General features: G+C 45.0%; 1 protein-coding gene across 1 annotated transcript in view; it reads left to right on the plus strand.

The window, feature by feature from the left end:
- The window catches only part of TSPAN3 (tetraspanin 3), a 62059-nt gene extending 46450 nt beyond the window's left edge, over positions 1-15609 (plus strand). The window contains exons 6-7 of the mRNA XM_079768650.1: positions 463-546; positions 14752-15609. Of these exons, the coding sequence (XP_079624776.1) occupies positions 463-546; positions 14752-14844 (177 nt within the window). The 3' untranslated portion in view covers positions 14845-15609. The remainder of the gene's footprint in view (positions 1-462; positions 547-14751) is intronic.
- Positions 15610-26543: the final 10934 nt, after the last annotated feature.

The raw sequence follows: 26543 nt of genomic DNA on the forward strand, positions 1-26543 counted from the left end.
AAATATTCTTTGAGTCCCTTCTTTCAATTCTTTTTCTTTAAGGATTTAAATTATATTATGTACAGATTGTAGTTATAGCTTTTTTAATTTAAAAAATTAAAAAATTTTTTTCAATTATAGTTGATATACAATATTATATTAGTTTCAGATGTATAGTCAATGGTTAGATATTTATATAGCTTACAAAGTGATCTCCCCAATAAGCCTAATAACCACCTGACACCATATATACTTAACACAATATTATTGACTATATTCCATTTGCTGTAGTTTACATCTCCATGACTTTTGCTTCTCTTTCAAGCTATTTTATTTTACTGTAAATTATTTTAAAATGCATGGGCCTTCCTTTTCTGTCTTTTAGTTTCTGTCATTGCCATTTCTGCCAGTGGGTGGTAGTATGTGACTGTGTAGCTTTCAGTTTTAAAAGAGACATCTAATAAGGATGACTTTGTGTTTCAGGGGTGTGAGGCTCTAGTTGTGAAGAAGCTACAAGAAATCATGATGCATGTTATCTGGGCAGCACTGGCATTTGCAGCTATTCAGGTAAGCATAGCTAACCAAGCAGTTATGATCAGAGTGTATTGATTCTCTGATGTCAGCCCTGAATGGTTTTAATCACTAAGTGAAAGTGATTGAGATACCAGGCACCAGTTTCCAACATCTTCTATTTACATTTTTAGACCTAGTCCCAGAATGGTTTCAAGAAACCAGAGGTCTGGATTGGGGGACCATTTGTGAGAAGACTCTGCCTACTTTTCTTAAAAAAATAAAAAATAAAAAAAATAAATAAAAAAAAAATAAATAAATATATATTTTTTAAATTAATTTCAGAGGGGAAGGGAGAGGGAGAGAGACATAGAAACATCAATGATGAGAGAGAATCATTGATTGGCTGCTTCCTGCATGCCCCCCATTGGGGGTCAAGCCTGCAACCCAGGCATGTGCCCTTAACCAGAATCGAACCCAGGACCCTTCATTCCTCTCAGGCTGACACTCTATCCACCGAACCAAACCAGCTAGGACTGCCTTATTTTCGTGACTTGATTAAGTGAGTGAGCTGTTCAAAATATAAACTGTTGTCATAGTGTATTCTTGGAGATATTTGATAGAACTTTACAGAATTAAAAAAAAATTATATTGCTTTATTTCAATTTGGAAATAGCTTTATTTTAGTCCTTTAAAAATATTTCTCTCCTTTCAGTTCTTGTTTTTCTGTTCTCAAGGGTTTTATATGTTTACTAGAGGCCCGGTGCATGAAAATTCATGCACTGGAGGCGGGGGGTCCCTCAGCCTGGCCTGCTCCCTCTCACAGTCCGGGAGCCCTCAGGGGTGGGAAGCGACCCAGAGAGCAGGGGAAGGCGATGCCCCATCACACCTCTGCTGTTGCCACTGCCAGCAGCACAGCCTCAGCTGGCCCTGGTTACCTGAGCCTCGGGCGGCCCTGGGCGGCTGGGCAGCCGTTATCTGAGGCTTGTCTGCACCTTGGGCTAGCCCTGGGCGGCTGGGGGCCTGAGAGGACTGGGGACTCCGGAGGCAGGTGCATGGAGCAGCCGGGCCCTCCTTGCCACGCGCCTGCTGCCCTAGCAGGTCTGAGGGGACTGGGCGTAGCCATTTTTGAGGGCGTGGCAGTCAATTAGCATATTCCCTTCTTATTGGCTGTGGGCACCACCATTTTTGCGATGGCGTGAGGGTCAATTTGTATATTCCCTCTTTATTAGATAGGACTAGAGGCCCAGTGCACGAAATTTGTGCACTGGTAGGGTCCCTAGTGGCTGCCAGCTACCAGCCAGGTACTTCCTCCCTTCCCCCGGCCACCTGCCACCGCCGGGGCCTCCCTCCCTTACCCCGGTCACCTGCTGCCACCAGCCAGGGCCTCCCTCCCTTTCCCCAGCCACCTGCCACTGTTGGCCCGGGCCTTCCTCCCTTTCCCCTGGCTGGCCCCGCCCCCTGGTCAAACTCCTGGACGAACTCCCGGTTGAGGGGACAATTTGCATACTACACTTTTATTATATAGGATATACATAAATCAAGGACTGGTTCTGCAACTCTAGTTTCTTATACTAATAGGAGCAATTATATTTTTTTATAGAAAAGGCTTTAAAATAAAACAGGTTCTAACCTCTTCTGTATTTGAAACTTAGTTTTTGTTAGACAGGTACATCTGGAAGTGTACAGACAGAGTGCATGTATGCTTTGTGCATTTTCCTTTAGTGATAATTTTTTACCCAACTATAGTATATCACAACCTGGGTATTGGTATTGATACAATTTACCAGTTTGATTCAGACTTCTGATATCTATGTGTATATATTCAGTTCTATACAATTTTATGACTTGTGTAGGTTCCTGTATCGAACACCACCAACCAAGATACTGAACAGATCCAATACCACAAGAATCCCACCTGGTACTATTTGGTACCCTTCTATAGCTGCACCCCTCTCCCTTCTGTGCCTTTGCCCAGTTAACCTGGCAACCACTAATCTGTTCTCCGTTTCTAAAATTTTGTCATTTAAAAATGTTTTATAAATTAAATCATCTGGCATGTAACCTTTGGAGCTTGCTTTTTTATTTATTTTTTATTGTTGAGAGTAATACAACTGAATAAACTTAACTTAACTCCCCAATTCCTCCCCTGCCTTCCTTAACTTCCTTCCTCTCATTCCTGCCCCACCCTGGGCCTTCACCATACCATTGTCTGTATCCATTGGCTATGCATATCCTACCTAATAAAAGAGTAATATGCAAATTGACCACACCATCACTATGTCCAAGTCACGCCCACCAGCTAATCAGGGCGAGTATGCAAATTAACCCAACCAAGATGGCAGTTAATTTGCATACATACCTGGGTCGGGGAACCTCCTCAGCACCCAGGTCACTCCCAGCCGGCCATCAGGCAGAGGCTTTAGGCTTGGGAAGGGGCTGAGCCTGCGATCGGAGGGGCGGGGATCCCCTTCCCAAGCCTAAAGCCTGGGGCGGAGGCTTTAAGTGTGGGAAGGGGCTGAGCCTGCGATCGGAGGTTCCGGGCGGGGGGAACTCCTTCCCAAGCCTAAAGCTGGGGCGGAGGCTTTAGGCTTAGGAAGGGGCCGAGCCTGTGATCAGAGGTGGGGGGGGTGGGGAGGGACCCCTTCCCAAGCATAAACCCTGGGGCGGAGGCTTTAGGCTTGGGGAAGTGCTGGGGGGAGTGGCTGCGGTGACTGGCAGTGGCTGCAGCAGAGGGGTGATGGGGCGGGCGCCTTCTCCTGATCAGCCCGGTCGCCTCAAGCAAAGGGAGGCCAGACTGAGGCTTAGGTCTGCTCCCAATGGGGAGCGGGCTTAAGCCATCCATAGGACATTCCCTGAGGGCTCCCAGTATGTGACAGGGGGCAGGCTGGGCTGGGGGACCCCTCCCCAGTGCATGAATTTTGTGCACTGGGCCCCTAGTATGTATATAACTACTTTGGTAAATCTTTTCCCATCTCCCCCATCCTCCCACTGAGATAAGCATCTATGCCTCTGGACCTGTTTTGTTTGTCAGTTTATTATATTCATTAGATTCCATATATGAGTGAGATCATATGATATTTGTCTTTATCTGACTGGCTTATTTCATGCAGTATAATATTCTCCAGGTCCATCCATGCTGTCCCAAAGGGTGAGAAATTCTTCTTTTTTACAACTGTATAGTATTCCATTGTGAAAATGTACCATGGCTTTTTTTTTTTTTTTTTTTATCCATTCATCTATTCATGGGCACTTGGGCTGGTTCCAGATCTTAGCTATTGTAAATAACACTGCTATAAACATAAGGGTTGCATATATATTCTTTACGTTTGGTGTTTTAGGATTCTTAGGATATATTCCCAGAAGTAGAATCACTGGGTCACAATGACAATTTCATTTTTAATTTTTTGGGGAAACTTCATACTGTTTTCCACAGTGGCTGCATTTCCACCAGCAATGTACTAGGGTTTTCTTTTCTCCACATCCTTGCCAGCACATTGTTGATTTATTGATGGTAGTCATTCTGGTAGGTGTGAGGTGATACCTCATTGTTGGTTTAGTTTGCATTTCTCTGATGACTAGTGATGTTGAACATTTTTCATAAGTTTATTGGCATCTCTATGTCCTTTTTGGAGAAGTGTCTTTTGAGGTCACCTATTTTTTAATTGGATTGTCTGTTTTCTGGGTGTTGAATTGTATGAGTTCTTTATATATTTTGGAAATTAACCCTTTATCAAATATATCCTTGGTGAATATGTTTTCCCATATAGTGGGTGTATCTGTCCAATCTTCCCCAACACCATTTATTGAAGAGATTGTCTTTACTCCATTGTATGCTTCTGCCTTCTTTGTCAAATATTAATTGAGCATAATGGCTTGGATTGATTTCTGGAGTCTCTGTTCTGTTCCATTGATCTATATACTTGTTCTTGGGCCAGTACCAGGCTGTTTTGATTACGGTGGCTTTGTAGTATAACTTGAAATCTGGTATTGTGATTCCTCCAACTTTGTTCTTTGTTTTTTGTTCAAGGTTGCTGCAGCTATTCTGGGTCTTCTTTGGTTCCATATAAATTTTTAGAGTGTTTGGTGTAGGTCTGTGAAATATGCTGTTGGTATTTTAATAGGGATTGCATTGAATCTGTAGATTGCCTTGGGTAATATGGACATTTTAATGATGTTAATTCTACCAGTCCATAAACACGGTATATTCTTCCACTTGTTTATATCTTCCGCTATCTCTTTTTTTAACGTTCTGTAGTTTTCTGAGTATAAGTCTTTTATAACTCCTTGGTTAAGTTTATTCCTAAGTATCTTATTTTTTTTTTATTGCAATGGTAAATGGGATTGTTTGTTTAGTTTCTTCTTTTGAGAATTCATTATTGGTGTATAAAAAAAAACATTGATTTTTGAGTGTTGATTTTGTATCCTGCCACATTGTCAAATTCATTTATTAAATCTAGTAATTTTCCAGTGGAGTCTTTAGGGTTTTCTGTGTACAATATCGTGTCATCTGTGAATAATGACTGTTTTACTTCCACCATTTCAATTTGGATGCCTTTTATTTCTTTTTCTTGTCTAATCACTGTGGCTAGGATTTCCAGTACTATGTTGAATAAGAGTGGTGAAAGTGGGCATCACTGTCTTGTTCTTGTTCTTACGGGAAATGGTTTTAGTTTTTGCCCATTGAGTATGATGTTGGTTGTAGGTTTGTCATATATGGCCTTTATTATTTTGAGATGTGCTCCCTCTAGTCCCACTTTGCTGAGAGGGTTTATAAAAAATGTGTGTTGGATTTTGTCAAATGCTCTGTCTGCATCTATTAGTATGATCATGTGATTTTTGTCTTTCAGTTTGTTTATGTGATGTATCATGTTAATTGATTTGCAAACATTATACCAGCCTTGAATCCCTGGAATAAATTCCACCTGATTATGGTGTATGATCTTTTTAATATATTATTAGATCTGATTTGCTAATACTTTGTTGAGGATTTTAGCATGTATGTTCATCAGGGATATTGGCCTGTAATTCTCTTTGTAGTGTCTTTATTTGATTTTGGAATTAGGATAATACTGGCCTCATAAAAAGAGCTTGAAAATGTTTCTTCCTTTTGGATTTTTTGGAATAGTTTGAGGAGGATAGGTGTTAGTTCTTCTTTGAGTGTTTAATAAATCTCTCTTGTGAAGCCATCCGGACCCGGGCTTTTGTTTGCTGAGAGGTTTTTGGTTACTGCTTTTATTTCATCAGTTTTTATTGACCTATTTAGATTTTCTGATTCTTCATGATTCAGTTTTGGGAGATTGTATTTTTCTACAAATTTGTCCATTTCATCCACATTGTCCAGCTTCTTGTTGGCATATAGTTGTTCCTAGTATATTCTTACAATCCTTTATATTTCTATAGAGTCAGTGGTTACTTCTTAGCTTTTGTTTCTGATTTCATTATTTGAGTCTTCTGTTTTGTTTCTTGATGAGTCTTGGCTAAAGTTTCATCAATCTTATTTGTCTTTCAAAAGAATCAGCTCTTGGTTTCATTGATTTTATGTATTATTTTTTTTAGTCTCCATGGCTCTAATCTTTATTATTTTGTTCCTTCTACTTTGGGCTTTTTTTGTTGTTCTCTTTCTGATTCTTTAAGTTGTAGGGTTAAATAGTTTATTGTTAATTTTCTTTTTCTTTTTCTTTTTTTGGGGTAGGCCTGTTGTGTTATGAACTTCCCTCTCAGGGCTGCTTTTGCTGTGTCCCAGAGATTTTGGGTTGTTATGTGTTTATTTTCATTTGTTTCCAGGAAGTTTTTTTTTTTAATTTATTTCTTGATCCCATTGGTAACTTATTTATTGTTTAATAGCATGCTCTTTAGCCTCCATGTGTTTGAATGTTTTTGGGTGTTTTTATTATTGTTGATTTCTAATTTAATTCCACTGTGATCTGAGAAGATGCTTTATGTTATTTCAGCCTTTTTCAACTTATAGAGACTTGTTTTGTGTCCTAATATGTGGTCTATCTTTGGGAATGATCCATGTGCACTTGAGAAGAATGTATATTCTTCAGCTTTGGGGTGAAATATTAAATAAATGTCACTTAAATCCATTTGATCCAGTGTGTCCTTTAGAGTCACTGTTTCCTTGTTAATTTTTCTTCTGGAAGATCTATCCAGTAAAGTCAGTGAGGTGTTAAAATCCCCTCTATAACTGTATTGCTGTTGATCTCTCCCTTAATGTCCTCTAGAAGTTTTTTTACACATTTAGGTGCTCCTATATTGGGTGAATATATGTTTACCAGTGTTATATACTCCTGTTGGATATTTTGTAGTGACCTTTGTTGTCTCTTGTGATGGCCTTCATTTTGAAGTCTATTTTGTCCAATATGAATATTGTTACCCCAGCTTTTAAAAAATTTCCTTTTGCATGGAAAAAATTTTTTCCATCCCTTCACTCTTATCCTCTTATTCTGAGGTGGGTCTCTTGTAGACAGCATATAGTTGGGTCATGTTTTTGTACCCATTCAGCTACCTTATGTCTTTTGATTGGAGCATTTAATGCATTTACATTTAAGTTTATGCATAGGTATTTATTTATTGCCATTTTATTTCTGTATGCCTAGGTTTCTCTCTCTATTACTTCTCATTATAGCAGTCCCTTTAGCATTTCTTATAATGATGGTTTGGTAGTGATGCTTTTTATTTCACCACTAGAGGCCCGGTGCATGAAAATTCATGCACTGGTGGGGGAGTCCCTCAGCCCAGCCTGCCCCTCTCACAGTCTGGGAGCCCTCAGGGGTGGGAGGTGACTTGGTGATCAGGGGAAGGCGATGCCCCCATCACACCTCTGCTGCTGCCACAGCTGGCAGCGCAAGTCTTGGCCGGCCCTGGTTACCAGAGCCTTGGTTGACACTGGGTGGCTGGGCAGCCACCATCCGAGGCTTGCCTGCGCCTCGGGTCAGCCCTGGACAGCTGGGCAGCCTCCATCTGTGGCTTGCCTATGCCTCTGGCATCGGTTGGGCAGCTGCCATCTGAGGCTTGCCTGCGCTTTGAGCCGACCCTGGGCGGCTGTGCAGCCGCCAACCAAGGCTTTCCTGCGCCTCGGCTGTCAGCTGGGCAGCCGCCATATGAGGCTTGCCTGTTCCTTGGGCCGGCCCTGGGCATTTGGGGGGCTGAGGGGACTGAGGGACTCCTGAGGCAGGCGTGTGGCCGGACCTGCCACCCCAGCAGGGGTGAGGCGACTGGGTGCTGCCATTTTGTGGCTGAGGGTGCCGCCATCTTTGAGGGTGTGGCAGTCAGCATATTCTCTCCTTATTGGCTGTGGGTGCCACCATCTTTGTGAGGTTGTGATGGTCAATTAGCATATTCCCTCTTTATTAGATAGGATGTGTTTTGCATCATCTTCTGGCTAGATATAGTAATCTTGATTTCAGATCCTTGCTTTCCATGACCTTGAGTACTTCATGCCATTTCCTTCTGTCCTGTAGAGTTTCTGATGAGAAATCAAATGACAGCCTTATGGGAGCTTTTTTGTAGGTAACAATTTGCTTTTCTCTTGCTGCCTTTAAAATTCTCTCTTTGTCTTTAATTTTTGGTGTTTTAATTAATGATGTGTCTGGGGGGTTGCTTTTTTGGGTTCTTCTTGCTTGGGACTCTCTGTGCCTCCTGTACTTGTGTGACTTTTTCCTTCACCAGGTTTTGGGAAGTTTTGTGCCATTATTTCTTCAAATATGTTCTCTATCCCTTGCCCCATTTCTTCCCCTTCTGGCACAACTACTGTGTGAATATTGTTAAGTTTCATTTTTGTCCCACAGCTCCCTTATGCTGTCCTCCATTTTTTAGTATTTTTTTTCTTTTTAGTTCTCTGATTGAGTGATTTTTTTCTACCTTGTCTTCTAATTCACTGATCCAATCTTCAGCTTCCCCTAACCTGTGTGTATTCCTTCCAATGTGTTTTTTATTAGTGCTATGCCATTCTTTATTTCCGACTGTTCTTTTTTCATAGTTACTATATCTTTTCTTGTGCTGTTGAGCATCTTTACTATCATTATTCTGAACTCTATATCAGATAAATTTCTTATGGCCATTTCATTTATCCTTCTGGAGAATTCTCTTGTTCTTTCATTTTTTTTTTTTTGTCTCCTCATTTTGGCTGCCTGTTTGGGGTTGTGACTCTATGTTAGGTAGATCTGCTATGCCTCTCAAAGTCTAGTGCAGGACAGTGTCAAACACTGTTTCTTACTAATTAGATCAGGCAGACTCAAAGCCTCCAGGGACCACCTCTGCCTACAGACTGATTAGATTCATCCTTGAGTAGCCCTCAGGCAATTGTCCAAAAGTGCAACATGAATTTTTCCATCAGGGTGGGGCAATTGCTTCTGCCTGGAGGCTAATTGTTATTCTCAATTTTTTAATGGGCCTCAGAAACTCCACACCATGGGGCAAGGTGTTTTCCAATAGAGTGGGTCAAATGTCTTCCCCCCAGGCAAAAGTGCTTGGATAGCAAATGTCTGCCTGAGAAAGATGACCTCTGCAGAGTGAGGGAATGACTCAGCACATGAAATCAGGCTGTCTGCCTTCTGAGCTTTAACCCCAGAGCCTCCAGCCCTGTCTTCTGCTCACACAGCTCCAGTCCATTCTGCCCTCCCTCTGCTGGAGCACAAGGTGAGTGGCTGCACATGAAATATTTTGTATTGGCTGTCTAAGAGGGTGCCTGCATTTTCAGAGTTCTTTCCCTGGCAGTCAATAATCCTCCTGCTTTTCTCAGCCAGATGTTATGTGGGCACCTTTTTCAGTTCTGGTGCTCTCTGCCGGGGGGCCCAGTTTGGCGATTAGATCCCGGAGTTCTCAGTGGCAATCCCCCACGGCTGAGATATCTCTCTAAAACTTCAGCTGCTGTCTGTGGGAGCTCAGCCAGCCCTTTTGTGCCTCTGCCCTTCCTACCAGTTTCTATGCAGTCTCCACTTTCTGTCCTTAGTTGTCAGGGTTCTTTCCAGCTAGTCTTCAGTTGATTATTCAGGATGTTTTTTAGTTGTAATTCCAGTTTGGTCCTGAGAGCATGTCTGTATATTATCCACTTACTCTATCACCATTGATAATTCCCTCAGTACCCTGTAGTTTTCTGAAGGTCTTTTACCTTCTTGGTTATGTTTATTCTTAGGTATCTTATTTGTTTTATTGAAATGGTAAATGGGATTGTTTGTTTAGTTTCTCTTTCTGAGAGTTCATTATTCATGTATGAAAATGCCATAGATTTTCGGATGTTAATTTAGTATCTTACTAGTTTTCTGAATTCATTTATTAAATCTAGTAGGTTTTTTGTTTTGTTTTGTTTTTTGATGGCACCTTTAGGGTTGTCTATATACAATACCATGTTACCTGTGAATAATGACTGTTTTACTTCCTCCTTTTCAATTATGATTTTTTATTTTTTCTTGTCTGATCACTGTGGCTAGGACTTCCAGTACTATGTTGAATAGGAGTGGTGAAAGTGGGCAACCCTCTCTTGTTCCTGTTCTTAGGTTAAACACTTTTAGTTTTGCCCATTGAGTATGATGTTGGTTGTAGGTTTGTCATATATGGCCTTTATTATGTTGAGGTATGATCCCTTTATTCCCACTTTGCTGAGAGGTTTTATCAAAAAATGGGTGTTGGATTTTATAGAATGCTTCTTCTGCATCTATTGGTATGATCATGTGATTTTTATCCTTAATTTTGTTTATGTGATGTGTCACATTTATTGATTTGTGAATATTGTACCAGCCTTGCATCCCTGGAATAAATTCCATTTGGTCATGGAGTATGATCTTTTCCATGTATTGCTGGATCTAATTTTGCTAATGTTTTGTTAAGAATTTTAGCATCTATGTTCATCAGGGATATGGGCCTGTAATTTTTTCTCTTTTTAGTGTCTTTGTCTAGTTTTGGAATTATGATAATGTGGCCCCATAAAAATAGATTGGATGTCTTCTTTACTCTTCATTTTTTTAGAATAGTTTGAGGAGGATAAATGTTAGTTCTTCTTTGAATGTTTAGTAAAACTTCCTTGTCAAGCCACCTAGTCTAGGACTTTTGTTTGCTTGGAATTATTTTATTACTGCTTCAATTTCATTAGTAGTTATCAGTCTATTCAGGTTTTCTGATTCTTCCTTGTTGACTTTTGTAAAATTGTATATATCTAGGAATTTGTCCACTTCACCCAGATTGTCCAATTTATTGGCATATAGTTGCTCATAGTATTTTCTTACAATCCTTTGTATTCAGTTGTTGCTTCACCTCTTTCATTTCTGATTTTATATATGAGGGTCCTCTCTGTTTTCTTGATGAGTCTGGCTAAAGGTTCATAAATCTTGTGTATCTTTTCAAAGAATCAGCTCTTAGTTTCATTGATCTTTTATATTGTTTTAAGTATCTATGTCATTTACTTCCTCTCTGATCTTTATTATTTCCTTTCTTGTACTTACTCTGGGCATTTCTTATTGTTCTCTTTGTAGTGCTTGTAATTATAGGGTTAGATAGCTTATTAGAGATTTTTCTTGTTTCTTGAAGTTGGCTTGTAATACTATGAACTTCCCTCTCACTACTGCTTTCACTTTGTTCTATATATTTGGTGTAGTTTTATGTTCATTATAATTTGTTTTCAGGAAGTTTTTTATTTCTTCCTTTATCTCATTGGTAACCTATTCATCCTATATAATAAAAGCCCAACGACCAAAATGGTGGAGTGACCAGAATGACCAGAGACCAGAACCACCATGACCCCTTGCCCTGGCTGGCCCCGCCCCCCAGGGAGCAGTTAGGGGCAATCAGGTAGTAGGCAGAGGTGGTTAGGGGTGATCAGGCAGGCAGACGAATAGTTAGGGGCGATGAGGCAGGCAGGTGAGTGGTTAGGGGGCAATGTGGCAGGCAGGCGAGTGGTTAGGGGTGATGAGGCAGGCAGGTGAGTGGTTAGGGGCGATGAGGCAGGCAGGCAGAGGCGGTTAGAGGCGATCAGGCAGGTGAGTGGTTAGGGGTGATCAGGCAGGCAGCCAAGCAGTTAGGAGCCAGCAGTCCCGGATTGCGAGAGGGTGAAGGCCGGGCTGAGGCATCCCCCCACTCCCCCGTGCATGAATTTCATGCACTGGGCCTCTAGTTGTTTAATAACAAGCTATTTAGCCTCCATGTGTTTGAATATATTTGAGTGTTTTTATTTAGTTGATTTCTAGTTTCATGCCATTGTGATCCAAGAAGATAAATGATGATTTCAATCTTCTTGAACTTGTAGAGAGACTTATTTTGTATCCTAACATATGGTCTATCTTTGAGAATGTCCATGTGCACTTGAGAAAAATGTATATTCTATAGTTTTGGGGTGAAATGTTCTATAAATGTCAGTTAAATCCATCTGATCTTGTGTGTCATTTAAAGTTGCTATTTTCTTGTTGCTTGTAGCTTGCTTTTTAAAACATTAATAACTTGCTATAGCTGTATAGCATTTCATTTTGATGGCATACTTTGTGATTTATCTACTCAATAGGCACTTATGCAATTCTTGCTGTTACAGAAATGCAAGTAGTGAATATCTTCTGCAGATGTGTGCAAAGTCTACAGCAAAAATTATAGGCATAAAATTAAAGAGCCCCAGAGTATTAGTAACTTTTTGTTAGGTATTTCCAAATTTTCTTAGACGAGAGTGTTTCCAGTGTAAGTTAAAATAAACTTGTATAACAATACCAATTTCCTCATAATGCCACCTATATTGTTTATCATGGAATGTTTTAATCCTTAATGGTTTTTGTAATCACCATTTACCTCTATATTTAGTAATCATGCTTTATAGTTGCTGGGTATTGTATTTGGGCTAAGTGTAGATTATTTTTCATGACTTGAACATTGTAGGGGAAATTTTCAGTGCAAGAAATAATACTGGAGCTAAAATATTTGTATGATATTTCCAACAGTCTATTATTGGAAATTTTCAATAATCAGTGACATTTCTCTATAGCCAAAACTTTGGAAATGGGCCTGTAATACTTAGTGATGAGATTTGATGAGTCTTGATAAAGGTTCATCAATTATTGTGGCCTGGCCCAGTAGCTCAGTTGGTTGGAGCATCATCCTGTAAATAAAAGGTTGCAGGTTTGATTCCCAGTCAGAGTACATACCTAGGTTGCAGGTTTGATCCCCAGTTGGGGAGCGGATGAAGACAACCTCTCTCTCTCTCTCTCTCTCTCTCTCTCTCTCTCTCTCTCTCTCTCTCTCTCCCTCTCCCTCTCCCTCTCCCTCTCCCTCTCTCCCTCCCTCCCTCCTCCCTCTCTCCCTCTCTCCCTCTTTCTCTCTCTCTGAAATCAATAAATATATCCTCGGGTGAGGATTAAAAAAAGTTATTGTGTAGGAGACTACATTAAACTAAAAAGCTTTTGCATAGCTAAAGAAACCATCAACAAAACAAAAAAGACGACTTACTGAATAGGAGAAAAGATTTATTGTGCATAACTTAATGTTTTTAAACAGACTCCTTTCACAAGCATGAGTAGGTTCTTATCAAGCTTTTAAAATTGTTTTTAAACCAAAATAAATTGACCTAAGTGAAATAAAAGTGAGGAAAGAAATTATACTTGTTGCAGACCCCATTTTCAAAATGCTGATCCCTTCAGTAGAAGTTAACCAACTGAAAGGAATGTGAGGAAAGTGGGATGTGAAGAGATAATTTTTTCCCTTGCATATCAGTAATTTCTGAGCTTAGCATTTTTATTGCTCAATTTGACATTGTCTAGGAATATAATTGTTTGATTTTATAGCAGTTCTAAGAATATTTTGCTGTACTGTCAACAGAAATACATTACTTTAGGAATTAGGCACTAAACATGTCTAGAATTGGCTTAAGATATTTGGAAAACTTTCAATATCCAGTTTTAAAATGTCTTTCAGGTGATTTGTACTAATAAGCACTCAGCAAATACTGATGTAATAAAACGAATGGAAGCAACAAGTAGATATCCTGAATGGATAGAATGTGAGAGTCTGTTTATGGGTCGGGTACATTGTGTTGAAATTAGATTGACCCCATGTGTACAGAGGGCCTTGCCTTTCAAAACCAAATAACTGAGACTTTTCAGTGTCAATGAAAAGTTAGGACAGGAAATTAACTTACTCATATTTAGATCTTTTGTTAGTTTATATTTTGTAAAAAGTCGCATGCCTTATATTTTGTGAGGTCAAAATTCTAGAATAGTTTTCTGCTTAATCCAACTTAATCATCTTGCTTATCCAAAATAATGTGGCATGACTTTATTACTATTCCAGTTTGCTACTACAGAAGGATTAGGGCTTATTAAAATAAAATGATGGAGTTGTGACCTTTACAAAGTAATATGTATGTAATACTTCAGAGCCAAATCTGGATTTAAAAAATAAGAAATAGCCAAAATCGGTTTGGCTCAGTGGATAGAGCGTCGGTCTGCGGACTGAAAGGTCCCAGGTTCGATTCTGGTCAAGGGCATGTACATTGGTTGCGGGGAACATCCCCGGTGGGGGGTGTGCAGGAGGCAGCTGGTCGATGTTTCTCTCTCATCGATGTTTCTAGCTCTCTATCCCTCTTCCTTCCTCTCTGTAAAAAATCAATAAAATATATATAAAAATAAATAAATAAATAAATAAATAAAAAATAAATAAGAAATAATTTTGAATGAAACAAAACCTGCAAATTATGTTTTGGGGGAGGGGAAGGGGTGTTCCGCCATAGAGCTTTTGGGCTACACATGTACTGAAATTTGTGGGCGTTATAAAGCCTGTCTCCTCCAAATCCATATGCCTGAAAAGACCACCATTAAATTTCCTCAACAAATAGCCTTGATCATTCTACTTTCTAGAACTTTGCTATCCAGTGTGGTAACTAGTGGTCACATATTTCTAACTTTAAATTAATTTAAATAAAATAAAAACACAATTCTTTTGTTGCAGTGGCTAGTGGCCCTCAAATAGAGAAGGTTTCTATCATTGCACAAAGTTCTTTTGTACAGCATTGCTCTGGATTGGGAGTGGGGATGGCAGTAGGGAGAGCCTTGATTCTTGGCTAGCTTCACAAATTGTTCTTAGATGTAAGTGAGGGAAGCTAAAACTTGGTACTTAGTTCCTGAAAAGATAATGTGTTCATTACATGTTGCTTCTCTTACTCTTGTTACTGCTTTTTTGATGATTTGAAGTCACTGCACTTTGAAACAGCTTCATTGCCAACAAAGAAATATATACTTGCCATATAAAGGTTCTCAGCTTTTCTTTTCCATTCTTATTTTCTTCCCACAGCTGCTGGGCATGCTGTGTGCATGCATCGTATTGTGCAGAAGGAGTAGAGATCCAGCTTATGAGCTCCTCATCACTGGCGGAACCTATGCATAGTAGAAAACTCAAGCCTGAGCTTTTTAGTCTTGTTCTAATTTGGAAGGTGAATTGAGCAGGTCTACTGCTGTTGGCCTCCACCGTTCATTTAGTTTAAGCACACATGTCAGACACAGCAGCTTGGTTCTTCATGTGCCCACTTACTTTCCTACCCATTTAAGACTTCCTTTTCCCCTGTTCTAACGGACTCTTCACATCCCTAAGTTTTTAAGTAAAGTGGTAAATGTTCTAATTTCAGAGCCATTTGCAAGCTGTGTCGTGTGGTAGAGGAGGACGTGGACTGCTTCTGTTTCCTCCCAGCAGCAATGGGACTGCTGCTGAAGTACCACTGGGTCCTTGGGGTACCACCATGGACAGCTCTTGGCCAGACGTTTTTTGGGGAAGGAGGAGTTAACACCAGATGGTGCCCCTCATCAGTGTCCTTTTAAAAACTATATACCATAGTCCAATAAGACAGCAGCTATACAAAATGGCTAAAATAGATTTTAGTATTATACAATGTACACCTTAGTTCATCTTCAAAATCAGATCTTTGAAACTAGAGGTTTTTAATTAAAGCTGGCTTTATAGGAGGAGTATAATGTAATGTATGCACTACTGTTTTAAAACAATTAGTGTGTGTGTGTTTGTATGATTGAGCCCATTCATTGTAAGTCTAATTTTGTTAGAAATAATGTACCATGTAGACTAGCAAAATAGTATGTAGATGTGATCTCAGTTGTAAATATAAAAATCTAATTCAATAAACTCTGTATTATCCCTTAACATGTAGTTTTTAATTATTTGGGGGCATTTCAATGATTTATATGTTGGTGCCATCTACAGTTCATCATGATTTGTATGTGTTTTAATTATATCTCTTGCCAAATTCTGAAGGTCTTGATATTCCAAATGCACAGATGCTTTTCAGTTCCTTATATCTCACAAATATGGAGAATCTACTTGTGCATGGTGCTGGGGGTACAATGATTGTGCTGTCCTTTCCTTCGAGGTATGTGGAGTCCTAGGATAGTAGACATACACAGAAGCAGGTAATTTTCATACAATACAGTGTTTGTAGTGACAAAAGAATGGAAACCTAAAGGAGGTGCCTAGAGAAGTCAGGGGCAACTTCCTAGAGAAGAGGCCCAAGCTCAGTAGCTGGAGAGGCTTTGTGGGAGGTGGTACCAGGAGTGTGAAGTGGGATGGAATGTATAGGGAGCTATCAGTAGCTCATTGTGCCTGGATTTTAAAATGCAAGACTGGAAAAGGAAGTTGAAGTGGCAAAGGCTGGGTCCTCTAGAGTCTTACATGACATCCTATGGAGAGTCAGACTTTACCTATGGGTAGAGGCAGTCATGTGTGATATGAGTGGACCTGTTTTAGAGACCTCTGTGGCTGTGGCTGTGGTGGGTAGGACAGATTGGAGGGGATATAACTAGGCTTCAGTGAGGTGGATTGGATGGTTCAGGAGAGAGCTGAAGAGCATGGAGTAGGGCACTATTGGTGGAGCTAGTGAGGGGCTGGGATTGGGGAATTTGAGGGAGAATGACAGAATTTTATTATTAGTTGGATGTGGGGGAGAGAGAAAGGAGTGGAAGGAAGGTGTATAGGATGAGTCCCTGGTTTCTGGTTCAGCCAGCTGAGAAAACAGTATTAGTCACAGAGGTAGGGAGCAAGAAAGGACCACATCTAGGGGCATGAGTTCAAATTCAGTTTGGACCTATCAGTTTTGAGATACTGAAATATCATGCAAGTTTGTCCTGCCTGAAAAATGGAGAAGATGTGAGAAAGGAGAAAAGAACAAACTAACTCCTGTTCACAGAGTAGAAGTTAAAACTTTCATGATTTCTGAGAACTATAGGAGATTTCATATGTTCCACTAACCCATCCCACCTCTTGCACAGTGGGTAAGAATGTTTTGCTTATCTTCATGATCTTTTACAGCCACCTTCTGCACCCAGCCCTGTTTCTCCCCCTCCCCCTTCCAGGTTTCATTATGTACCATTCCATGGCTACCCTCTCACAGGGTGGAGCTGAGGTGAGCAGTATTTGGACTATGATGTTGATAGCCCTCAGTGATTTCTGCATGACAGAACTGAGGCTCTAGAGTAGGAAAGTGCTTTGGGAAAATGTGCCAATTGCTAGCTCACTCCTTGAACTTGTCCAAGAGACTAATTCCATACATCCCTCCTTTACTGATTCCTCTTTGCTTGCCTGGTGAGAGAGCAGCTTCCTCCATTGTGCTCTGAAAGTTACACCTAAATAGACCATGTTATCAGTGAAGCCAAAAAAGATGAGATGGTTACTTTGGGGCCTGTTAAACCATTCTAGTTTCTGCCAGCTTTAAGTTGTGCATAATTCCTAGCATAGTCCTGGAAATGTCTTTTTTCCTCCATTGTCTGGGAACCACTGAATGGGAATCTGTCCATGTTGGCCAGTTCCATACAAATTCAACTTCTACCTGCTTAATGTCTCCAGAGTTTCTGCCATTCTACACAGAGCTAAGACTGGGAGTGTTTATTACCCTGCCTCCCTGTCCCCCAGTGCTTACTCTTCAGAGGGTAGAAGGGCTACTTGCTGTGTCTGAATGTAATGATCGAGCTCTCCCACTGTGTCAGTGTTTCCTACCCTTGTCTGTACTTTGGAGTCATCTGGGAAACAGAACTGCAGATGTCGGGGTACTTCCAGAATGCAATGAAGGCTGAGAACCATTGCTATATCATACTGCTTTTTAAAAAAGTTAATTTTCTTTGGAAATAACTTCAAACTTACAGAAAAGTTGCAAGAATAAGAATTGTGTATATAAAGCTTGAATTTCTTTTTCTTAGATTCACCTATTAACATTTTGCCCCATTTGATTTTGTCATTTGTGATCTTACATGTGCTCTCAGTCTCTCTTTGCACATATCTCATGGTGCTTTATCCCTACTATTTGAGTGGGTATTTCCTAAAAATAGCCCCTAATAACTATGGTATAGTTATCAAATTTAGTACATTTAACACTGATACAATACTTTACCCTTCCTATTCCAATTGATATCATAAAGTCCTTTATAGCATTTTTTTTTCCTCTTCACTTCTGGATTAGTTGTCATGTCTCTTTGTTCTTCTTTAGTCTGGAGCATTTCCATAGTTTTGTCCCTTATGACATAGACCAATGATTTTCAACCTCTTTCATCTCATAGCACACATAAACTAATTATTAAAATTCTGTGGCACACCAAAAAATATACTATATTTTTTGCTGTTCTGACCAAAAAAATAGGTATAATTTGGATTCATTCATACCAGATGGCTATTGTTGTATTGGCTGTTGTCATTTTTTATTTGACAATTAAGGGAAGAGAGGTCAATGCCCTTGACTAATAGGTATTGCATATTTTAAAAATTCTTGTAGCACAGCAATTAAAAATAGCTGAGGTAGACATTTGGGAAAAACATAGTCCCTTCTTTTAAATAAAATGTATTTGGGGATTATCTCCTCTAATGGGATTAGATTAGGATTTGCATTCCAGGTGGCTGGGATACTTCCTGAGTCCCATCCTCCTGGGGCAGGCATCAGTCACATCAGGAGGTTACAGTATCATCTGCCCTTCATGGTGCTGGTGATTTAGATCACCTTGGTATATCAGTGAGGGGAAAATCTATAATAATAAAAGCATAATATGCTAATTAGACCAGACATCCTTCCAGACGACCTTCCAGTTGAAGCCGGGGTGGGGGGGGGCCGAGGCAGAGGTGGCAGAGGCCCCCAGGCTGCGACGGCGGGTGGAGGCTGAGCCCCTTGCACGAATTTTGTGCATCGGGCCTCTAGTATTAATATAAGTATACTAGAGGCCCGATGCATGAAATTCATGCATGGGGGGGTGTTCCTCAGTGCAGCCTGCACCCTCTCCAATCTGGGACCCCTTGAGGGAGGTCCGACTGCCTGTTTAGGCCCGCTGCTGGCTCCCAACCACTCGCCTGCCTGCCTGCCTGATTGCCCTTAACTGCTTCTGCCTGCCAGCCTGATCACCCCCTAACCACTCCCCTGCCAGCCTGATTGATGCCTAACAGCTCCCCTGCCGGCCCAATTGCCCCTAACTGCCCTCCCCTGCAGGCCTGGGTCCCCTCCAACTGTCCTCCCCTGCTGGCCTGGTCACCCACAACTGCCCTCCCTTGCCAGCCATCTTGTGGCAGCCATCTTATGTCCAGATGGGGGTGGCCATCTTTGACCATATGGGGGCAGCCATCTTGTGTTGAAGTGATGGTCAATTTGCATATTACTCTTTTATTAGGTAGGATTGTTAACTGCATAAAGATTGGTTAACTACTAAAAGGGGTAAAAAGAGAGAGAGAGAGAGAGGGAGAACTCTAAAGCAGCTTAGAAAACAGCAACCACCCTGAGGGTCAAGGGAAGAAAGGGTTAGTAAGGAACTTGGATGGAAACTCAAAGAAATGACATGGAACATGCCTGCCCTGTGCTGCAGAATAATTCACTGGAAGTGCCTGCCACTGAGCTGCAGGAGTAGAGAACCCTGCTGTGGAGAAAACTGCAGAAACCCATGCCAGACCAAGACACAAATGGTCTCCTCTAGCCTGCCATCCTACCAGAGGTCCCTGTTGGCCAGCTTGCAAAAGAGAAATGGAGTTTGCAGGGTCCTGGCTTTGTTCAGTGTAGCAAGGAAGGGAAAGGAAGGGTGGATTTGGAGCTAGGAGGCAACAAATTAATACTTGGCACACCTGGTCATAGTGTTTTCTGCTTCCTCCGTGGATAGTTACTATTTTCTCACAGCTCATAAGCAATCTCTGGAGACATACTTTAAAATCATATAAATATCCTGTTCCTCGCCAAACATCTGATATTTAGCAGATATTACTGGCCTCATTCAAACTTTACCAAGATAATTGCTGTTTTAGATTCCATCTTTAGTATGATGATTGCAAAACACCATTTTCCTCTTTTATCAGTCTGTCCTCCCTCTCTTCTCACACAGTGATCTATTTTTATGTATCTACTGGAGGCCCGGTGCATGAAATTCGTGCATGGGGTGGGGGGAGAGGGTCCCCTAAGCCCAGCCTGCACTCTGTCCAATCCGGGATCCCTTGGGGGATGTCCGACTGCCGGTTTAGGCCTAAACCGGCAGTCAGACATCCCTCTCACAATCTGGGACCACTGACTCCTAACTGCTCACCTGCCTGCCTGCCTGATCATCCCTAACCGCTTCTGCTTGCCAGCCTGATCACCCCTAACCGTCTCTGCCTGCCTGCCTGGTTGCCCCCAACAACCCCCCCCACGAACCTAGTCGCCCCTCACTGCCCCCTCTGCCAGCCTAATCACCCTGTATCCCATGCTGCCTGGTCACCCCCAACTGCACCTCCCCGCTGACCTGGTCACTCCCAACTGCCCCCCTCTGCCAGCCTGGTTGCCCATAATTGCCACCCCCTGCCAGCCTGGTCACCCCTAACTGCTCCCCCTGCCAGTCTGGTCATCCCTTACTGCCCCGCCTGCTGCCTGGTCACCCCCAACTGTCCCCCTCTGCCGGCCTGGTTGCCCCTAACTGACCCCCCCTGCCAGCCTGGTCACCCCCAACTGCTCCCCTCTGCCGGCCTGGTTGCCCCTAACTGACCCCCCTGCCAGCCTGGTCACCCCCAACTGCTGCCCCTGCTGACCTAGTCGCCCCTCACTGCCCCCCCCCCGCCAGCCTAATCACCCCCAACTGCCTCCCCTGCCAGCCTGTTTGCTCCCAACTGCACCCACCGACAGCCTGGTACCCAATAGTGCCCCCCTGCCAGCCTGGTCGACCCCAACTGCCCCCTTCTGCCAGCCTGGTTGCCTCTAACTGCCCCACCCTACTAGCCTGGTTGTCCCCAACTGCACCACCCCCGCCAGCCTGGTCATCTCTAACTGCCCCCCTGCCGGTCCAGTCACCCCTTAGTGCCCTCTCTGCCATCCTGGTTGCCCCCAACTGCCCCCCCCTACCGGCCTGGTTGGCCCTAACTGCCCAGCCCTGCCGGCCTGATCACCCCCAACTGCTGCCCCTTCCAGCCTAGTCACCCCTCACTTCACCCCTGCCAGCCTAATCGCCCCCACGGCCCACCCCCCGCCGGCCTGTTCGCTCCCAACTGTACCCACTGCCAGCCTAGTCACCCCTTAATGCCCCCCTGCTGGCCTGGTCGCCGCCAACTGCCCCCCTCTGCTGGCCTGGTTGCCCCTAACTGCCCCCCCCAGCTGGCCTAGTCACCCCTCACTGCCCCCTCTGCCAGCCTAATCGCCCCCAACTGCACCCCCTGTCGGTCTGGTCACTTCTTATTGCCCCCCCTGCCAACCTGGTCGCCCCAACTGCCCCCCCTGCTGGCCTGTTTGCTCCCAACTGCACCCCCCACCAGCCTGGTCACCCCTTAGTGCCCCCCTGCCAGCCTGGACCCCCAACTGCCCCCCTCTGCTGGCCTGGTTATCCCTTACTGTCCCCCCCCCCCCTTGCCGGCCTGGTTGCCCCCAACTGCCCCCTTCTGCTGGCGTGGTTGCCCCTCACTGCCCCCCCCCTTGCCAGCCTAATCGCCCCCAACTGCACCCTCTGCTTGTTGTGGAGCGAACGCGAGTAAAGACCACTGGAGTCCTGAACAAATTAAAATTTAGGGAGCCTTTATTAGCTGGCCGGCCGGCTGGCCAGTCAACCGGCGACTGCTCTGCCTTTCTCCACGCAGGGAGTCCAGAGAGCAGCAGCGACCCTTTGTGTAGGACCGCTTTTAAGCACATGAATCACATCCTGTTCTTACAGAGAAAGCAACCCAAGACAAAACAGTTTTTCCCAAGCAACGTCAGAGTCATGCCATTGATGACCATGTTATTCACAGGGTCATCCTGTTCTTCAGAAAGCTGACAGTGTTCTGTGAAAGAAGGCCTACGTGCTGGGAAGGGGCCATGAGACCGTATCTCAAGGCCTGGCCTGGTGTCAGCACTGACATCTCTATCTGGGGCATAGTCCACGGCCTCTCTGGAATGGGCAAAAATTCCCACTCTCTAACATTCCCCACTGGTTTTATGTACATGAGTCAAATCATTGACTCTTTTGGGTCATTGTTGGTGAGGGAGTTATATTGACCTATGAGGACTATAAGCTTGATAGAATTAATTCTCTGCTGAATAAAGTCAGTGGGCCTGTTTATAAGATAAGGACCCGGAATGAGGGCCAGGACTAATCTTTAGAGGGTATGAAAAGTCCTGGACTCTCTATTTTGCCTGGCCTGTCTTAAGCCAGGTGTGATGAAGCCACGTCGGGATCCTGTCGACCTTGACTGCTGTGGAGGTGGTCCTTTCCAGGTAGGAGACAGTCCTTGTGTGGCAAATTTCTTTACCCAAACAGAGTCACCAGGGTGGAAGGATGGACCAGATCAGAAGTTGGTATACATGCTTCTGGACTGCTTTCTGGGTAGACTGTAAAGCCTGTAAGAACTTGAGTAAAGATTGGTTATGGATTTCAGCTTTTCTAGATTGGGTTTCCATTGTAAGCTGGTGAGGTGGGTAGGTCAGGGTTTGGAAGAGTCACTAGAATCTGTAGAGGCCCCACTGGTTTTAGGGCAGCCTCCTGGGCTGCTTCATCTGCAGCCTCATTCCCTCTTACTTCTGGGGAGTCCCCTTGTCTCACATAGGTAGAGATGGAAAGACTTAATTACATCTGGTAGTGCTAGTTGGCCCATCGTCCTTGCTCTGCTCATATCTGTCTAACTGCCTGATATATTACCTCAAGGATCCTGGCTCTGAATTCTTTTAGGGAAAATGGACGTTGGAAGGCTCTTCTAGCTACTTCCTGCTGAGGCGGGTCAGAAGTTTCTTTCAGAGCCAAGAGATCCTTGCTGTCTGTCAGAGGGACAATGAGGCCTGGGCACAGAAGGAGGTGGGCTTGTGACCTGGCGGAGACAAACTGTAACAAATGGTCTGGTGGAAGGGAAAGAAAACCTTTCAGTTTTAATAACTTCTATTGAAATAGAATTTTTCTCCTCAAAATTATCCCCATGTTTATAAAAAGAGCCAAATCAAGACTAATTTATCTATTATATTTAATTTGGCCTGATTGTTTGCATAAACATAACAAGAATGGTAACTGACTACCTTTGCCGGAATTTATGATTGAATCTTAATGTGCCCCGTAGAGCCAGGAAGTCAAGCCATCCAGCTGCTGTCAGGCCTGCCTGTAATACCTGCTGAATTAGGTGAATTCCTCACCTGTAGTGGCTCTAGCCGGGCCCATGCCCTAGGCTTCAAGGCCCATCTCAGCCCTCCGTCTCGGCTCAGAGTCCGTGGGGGTCCCACAGGGACGCAGAGGCGCCCTTATTGCTCCCCTTCTACTCTAACCAACCACCAGTGATGGTAGGGCATGGGCCTGGTGCTCTAGCACCAGCTATTTTCAGGGCTACCAAGCAGGATACCAGGCTTTCTCCGTGGCACTCTTATTGGCTTCAAGTCTTCAGAGTTTAGGCAGGGCTCTTTAAAACATGACACTCCAGTCAAAGTTTCCGGTTAATAAAACCACTATTTGGAAACCGGCCTTATTGAATTTATGCAAAGAAATGTATTGTCATGATTTATTAAGTATTGCCAAATTTCGGAGGAATTATATAAGGAGAAAAATATACTGACCTGCTTTAAGATAGAATTTTCCTTGCCAGTCCTTTTTATGGCCAAAGTAACATTTTCTGACAAACAATAACTGTTAGATTTCTTTTATCAGTCCCTCACTAAGTACTTTGGCATAACTATTTACCCTCTGTTTAGGGAGGCAAAATGCAAATTATTTACTCTTCCTGGATTACTGGCCTGTATTATTTGATTTCTTTACAACATATCTCTTCTCCTTCTTACACCTATACAAACTGCTATTGAAATAGACACTTCTAAATTAGCCTTCAAACCTTCTATGTCCTTTAAAAATGCATAACCATGCCTCAGACCTTCTACTCAGTATTCCTTATTCTTTGAAACCTCAATCCTTTAATGATTCCTAAAAACTAGACAGCCAGAATTTCTTAGAATTATACTTATGACCACACTTTAAATGTACTTTTTCAAGAAAATAAGAACTTGACCTTCTGTGATAAAACTAAGAGTAGGTAATAATAATCCTTTTTGAGAGACAGAGATTTTTAAAACTTAAACTAGTTGTAACATTAAAGATATTATAGCTTAAAGTTCCTTTGCTGAATATTCCACTACCGCCCAAGAAGTAATAAAACGGGGCAGAGGAAGATCCACTGTGTTTTGCCAGCTGAGTTCAGATAAGCAAGAAACCTCACAGCCCCCCCTGCTGGTCTGGTCACCCCTTACTGCCCCCCTGCCATCCTGGTTGCCCCCAACTGCCCCCCTCTACCAGCCTGGTTGGCCCTAACTGCCCCGCCCTGCTAGCCTGGTCACCCACAACTGCTGCCCCCACCAGCCTAGTTGCCCCTCACAGCCCCCCCCCACCAGCCTAATCGCCCCGTTGCCCCCCCCCCCCTGCTGGCCTGTTTGCTCCCAACTGCACCCCCCGCCAGCCTGGTCACCCTTAGTGCCCCCCTACTGGCTTGATCGCCCCCAACTGTCCCCCTCTGCTGGCCTGGTTGCCCCTAACTGCCCCCCCTGCCGGCCTGGTCACCCCTTACTGCCCTGCCTGCCACCCCAAATGCTAGTAACCCCTCACTGCCGCCCCCCCGCCAGCCTAATCACCCCCAATGGCCCCCCATGCCAGCCTGTTTGCTCCCAACTGCACCCCCTGCCAATCTGGTCACCCCTTAGTGCCCTCCCTTCCAGCCTGGTCACCCCCAACTGCCCCCCTATGCCAGCCTGGTTGCCCCTAACTGTCCCCCTTGCTGGTCTGGTCACCCCCAACTGCTGCCCCGGCCAGCCTGGTCACCCCTTAGTGCCCCCCCCTGACAGCCTGGTTGCTCCCCAACTGCCCTCCCCCCCTGCTGGCCTGTTTGCTCCCAACTGTACCCCCCTGCCAGCCTGGCCACCCCTTAGTGCCTCCCTGCTGGCCTGGTCGCCCCCAACTGCCCCCTGCTGGCCTAGTCACCCATCACTGCCCCCTTTGCCAGCCTAATTGCCCCCAACTGCACCCTCTGCTGACCTGGTCACCCCCAACTGCACCCCCCATGCCAGCCTGGTTGCCCCTAACTGCCCCCCCTGCTGGTCTGGTCACCCCTTACTGCCCCCCTGCCACCCTGGTCACCCCCAACTGCCCCCCTCTGCCGGCCTGGTTGGCCCTAACTGCCCCGCCCTGCCAGCCTGGTCACCCACAACTGCTGCCCCCGCTGGCCTAGTTGCCTCTCACTGCCCCCCCTCGCCAGCTTAATCGCTCCCATGGCCCCCCCTGCCGGCCTGTTTGCTCCAAACTGCACCCCCCGCCAGCCTGGTCACCCTTAGTGCCCCCCTGCCGACCTGTTCGCCCCCAACTGCCCCCCTCTGCTGGCCTGGTTGCCCCCAACTGCCCCCTGCTGGCCTAGTCACCCCTCACTGCCCCTTTGCCAGCCTAATCGCCCCCAACTGCACCCTCTGCTGACCTGGTCACCCCCAACTGCACCCCCCACACCAGCCTGGTTGCCCCTAACTGCCCCCCTCTGCCAGCCTGCTCAGCCCTAACTGCCTGCCCTGCCAGCCTGGTCACCCACAACTGCTGCCCCCGCCAGTCTAGTTGCCCCTCACTGCCCCCCTTGCCAGCCTAATCGCTCCCATAGCCCCCCCCCCCCCGCTGGCCTGTTCGCTCCCAACTGCACCCCCCACCAGCCTGGTCACCCTTAGTGCCCCCCTGCCGGCCTGTTCACCCCCAACTGCCCCCTCTGCTGGTCTGGTTGCCCCTAACTGCGCCCCCCTGCCAGCCTGGTCACCCCTTACTGCCCTGCCTGCCATCCTGGTCGCCCCCAACTATACCCCCCTGCCAGTCTAGTCACCCTTTACTGCCTCCCTGCCAGCCTGGTCGCCCCCAACAGCCTCCCTCTGCCGGCCGGGTTGCCCCTACCTGCCCCACTCTGACGGCATCGTCATCCCCAACTGCTGCCCCCACCGGCCTAGTCACCCCTCACTGCCCCCCTGCCAGCCTAATCACCCTTAACGGCCCCCCATGCCGGCCTGTTTGCTCCCAACTGCACCCCCCGCCAGCCTGGTCACCCTTAGTGCCCCCCTGCCGGCCTGTTCACCCCCAACTGTCCCCCTCTGCTGGCCTGGTTGCCCCTAACTGCCCCCCCTGCCAGCCTGGTCACCCCTTACTGCACTGCCTGCCATCCTGGTCACCCCCAACTGCCCCCCTGCCAGCTTGGTCACACCCAACTGCTGCCCCCGTCAGCCTAGTCGCACCTCAATTCCCCCCTGCCAGCCTAATCACCCCCAATGCCCCCCCCCTGCTGGCCTGTTCACTCCCAACTGCCCCCTGCTGGCCTAGTCACCCCTCACTGCCCCCTCTGCCAGCCTAATCACCCCCACTGCACCCCCTGCTAGTCTGGTCACCCATTACTGCCCCCCCTGACAGCCTGGTTGCCCCCCAACCCCCCCCATGCTGGCCTGTTTGCTCACAACTGTACCCCCCCGCCAACCTGGCCACCCCTTAGTGCCTCCCTGCTGGCCTGGTCACCCCCAACTACCCCCTGCTGGCCTAGTCACCCCTCACTGCCCCCTCTTCCAGCCTAATCGCCCCCAACTGCACCCTCTGCTGGCCTCGTCACCCCCAACTGCACCCCCCTGCCAGCCTGGTCGCCCCTAACTGCTCCCC

Source organism: Cnephaeus nilssonii (genome assembly GCF_951640355.1).
Source record: "Cnephaeus nilssonii genome assembly, chromosome: 4".
Lineage (NCBI taxonomy): Eukaryota > Metazoa > Chordata > Mammalia > Chiroptera > Vespertilionidae > Cnephaeus > Cnephaeus nilssonii.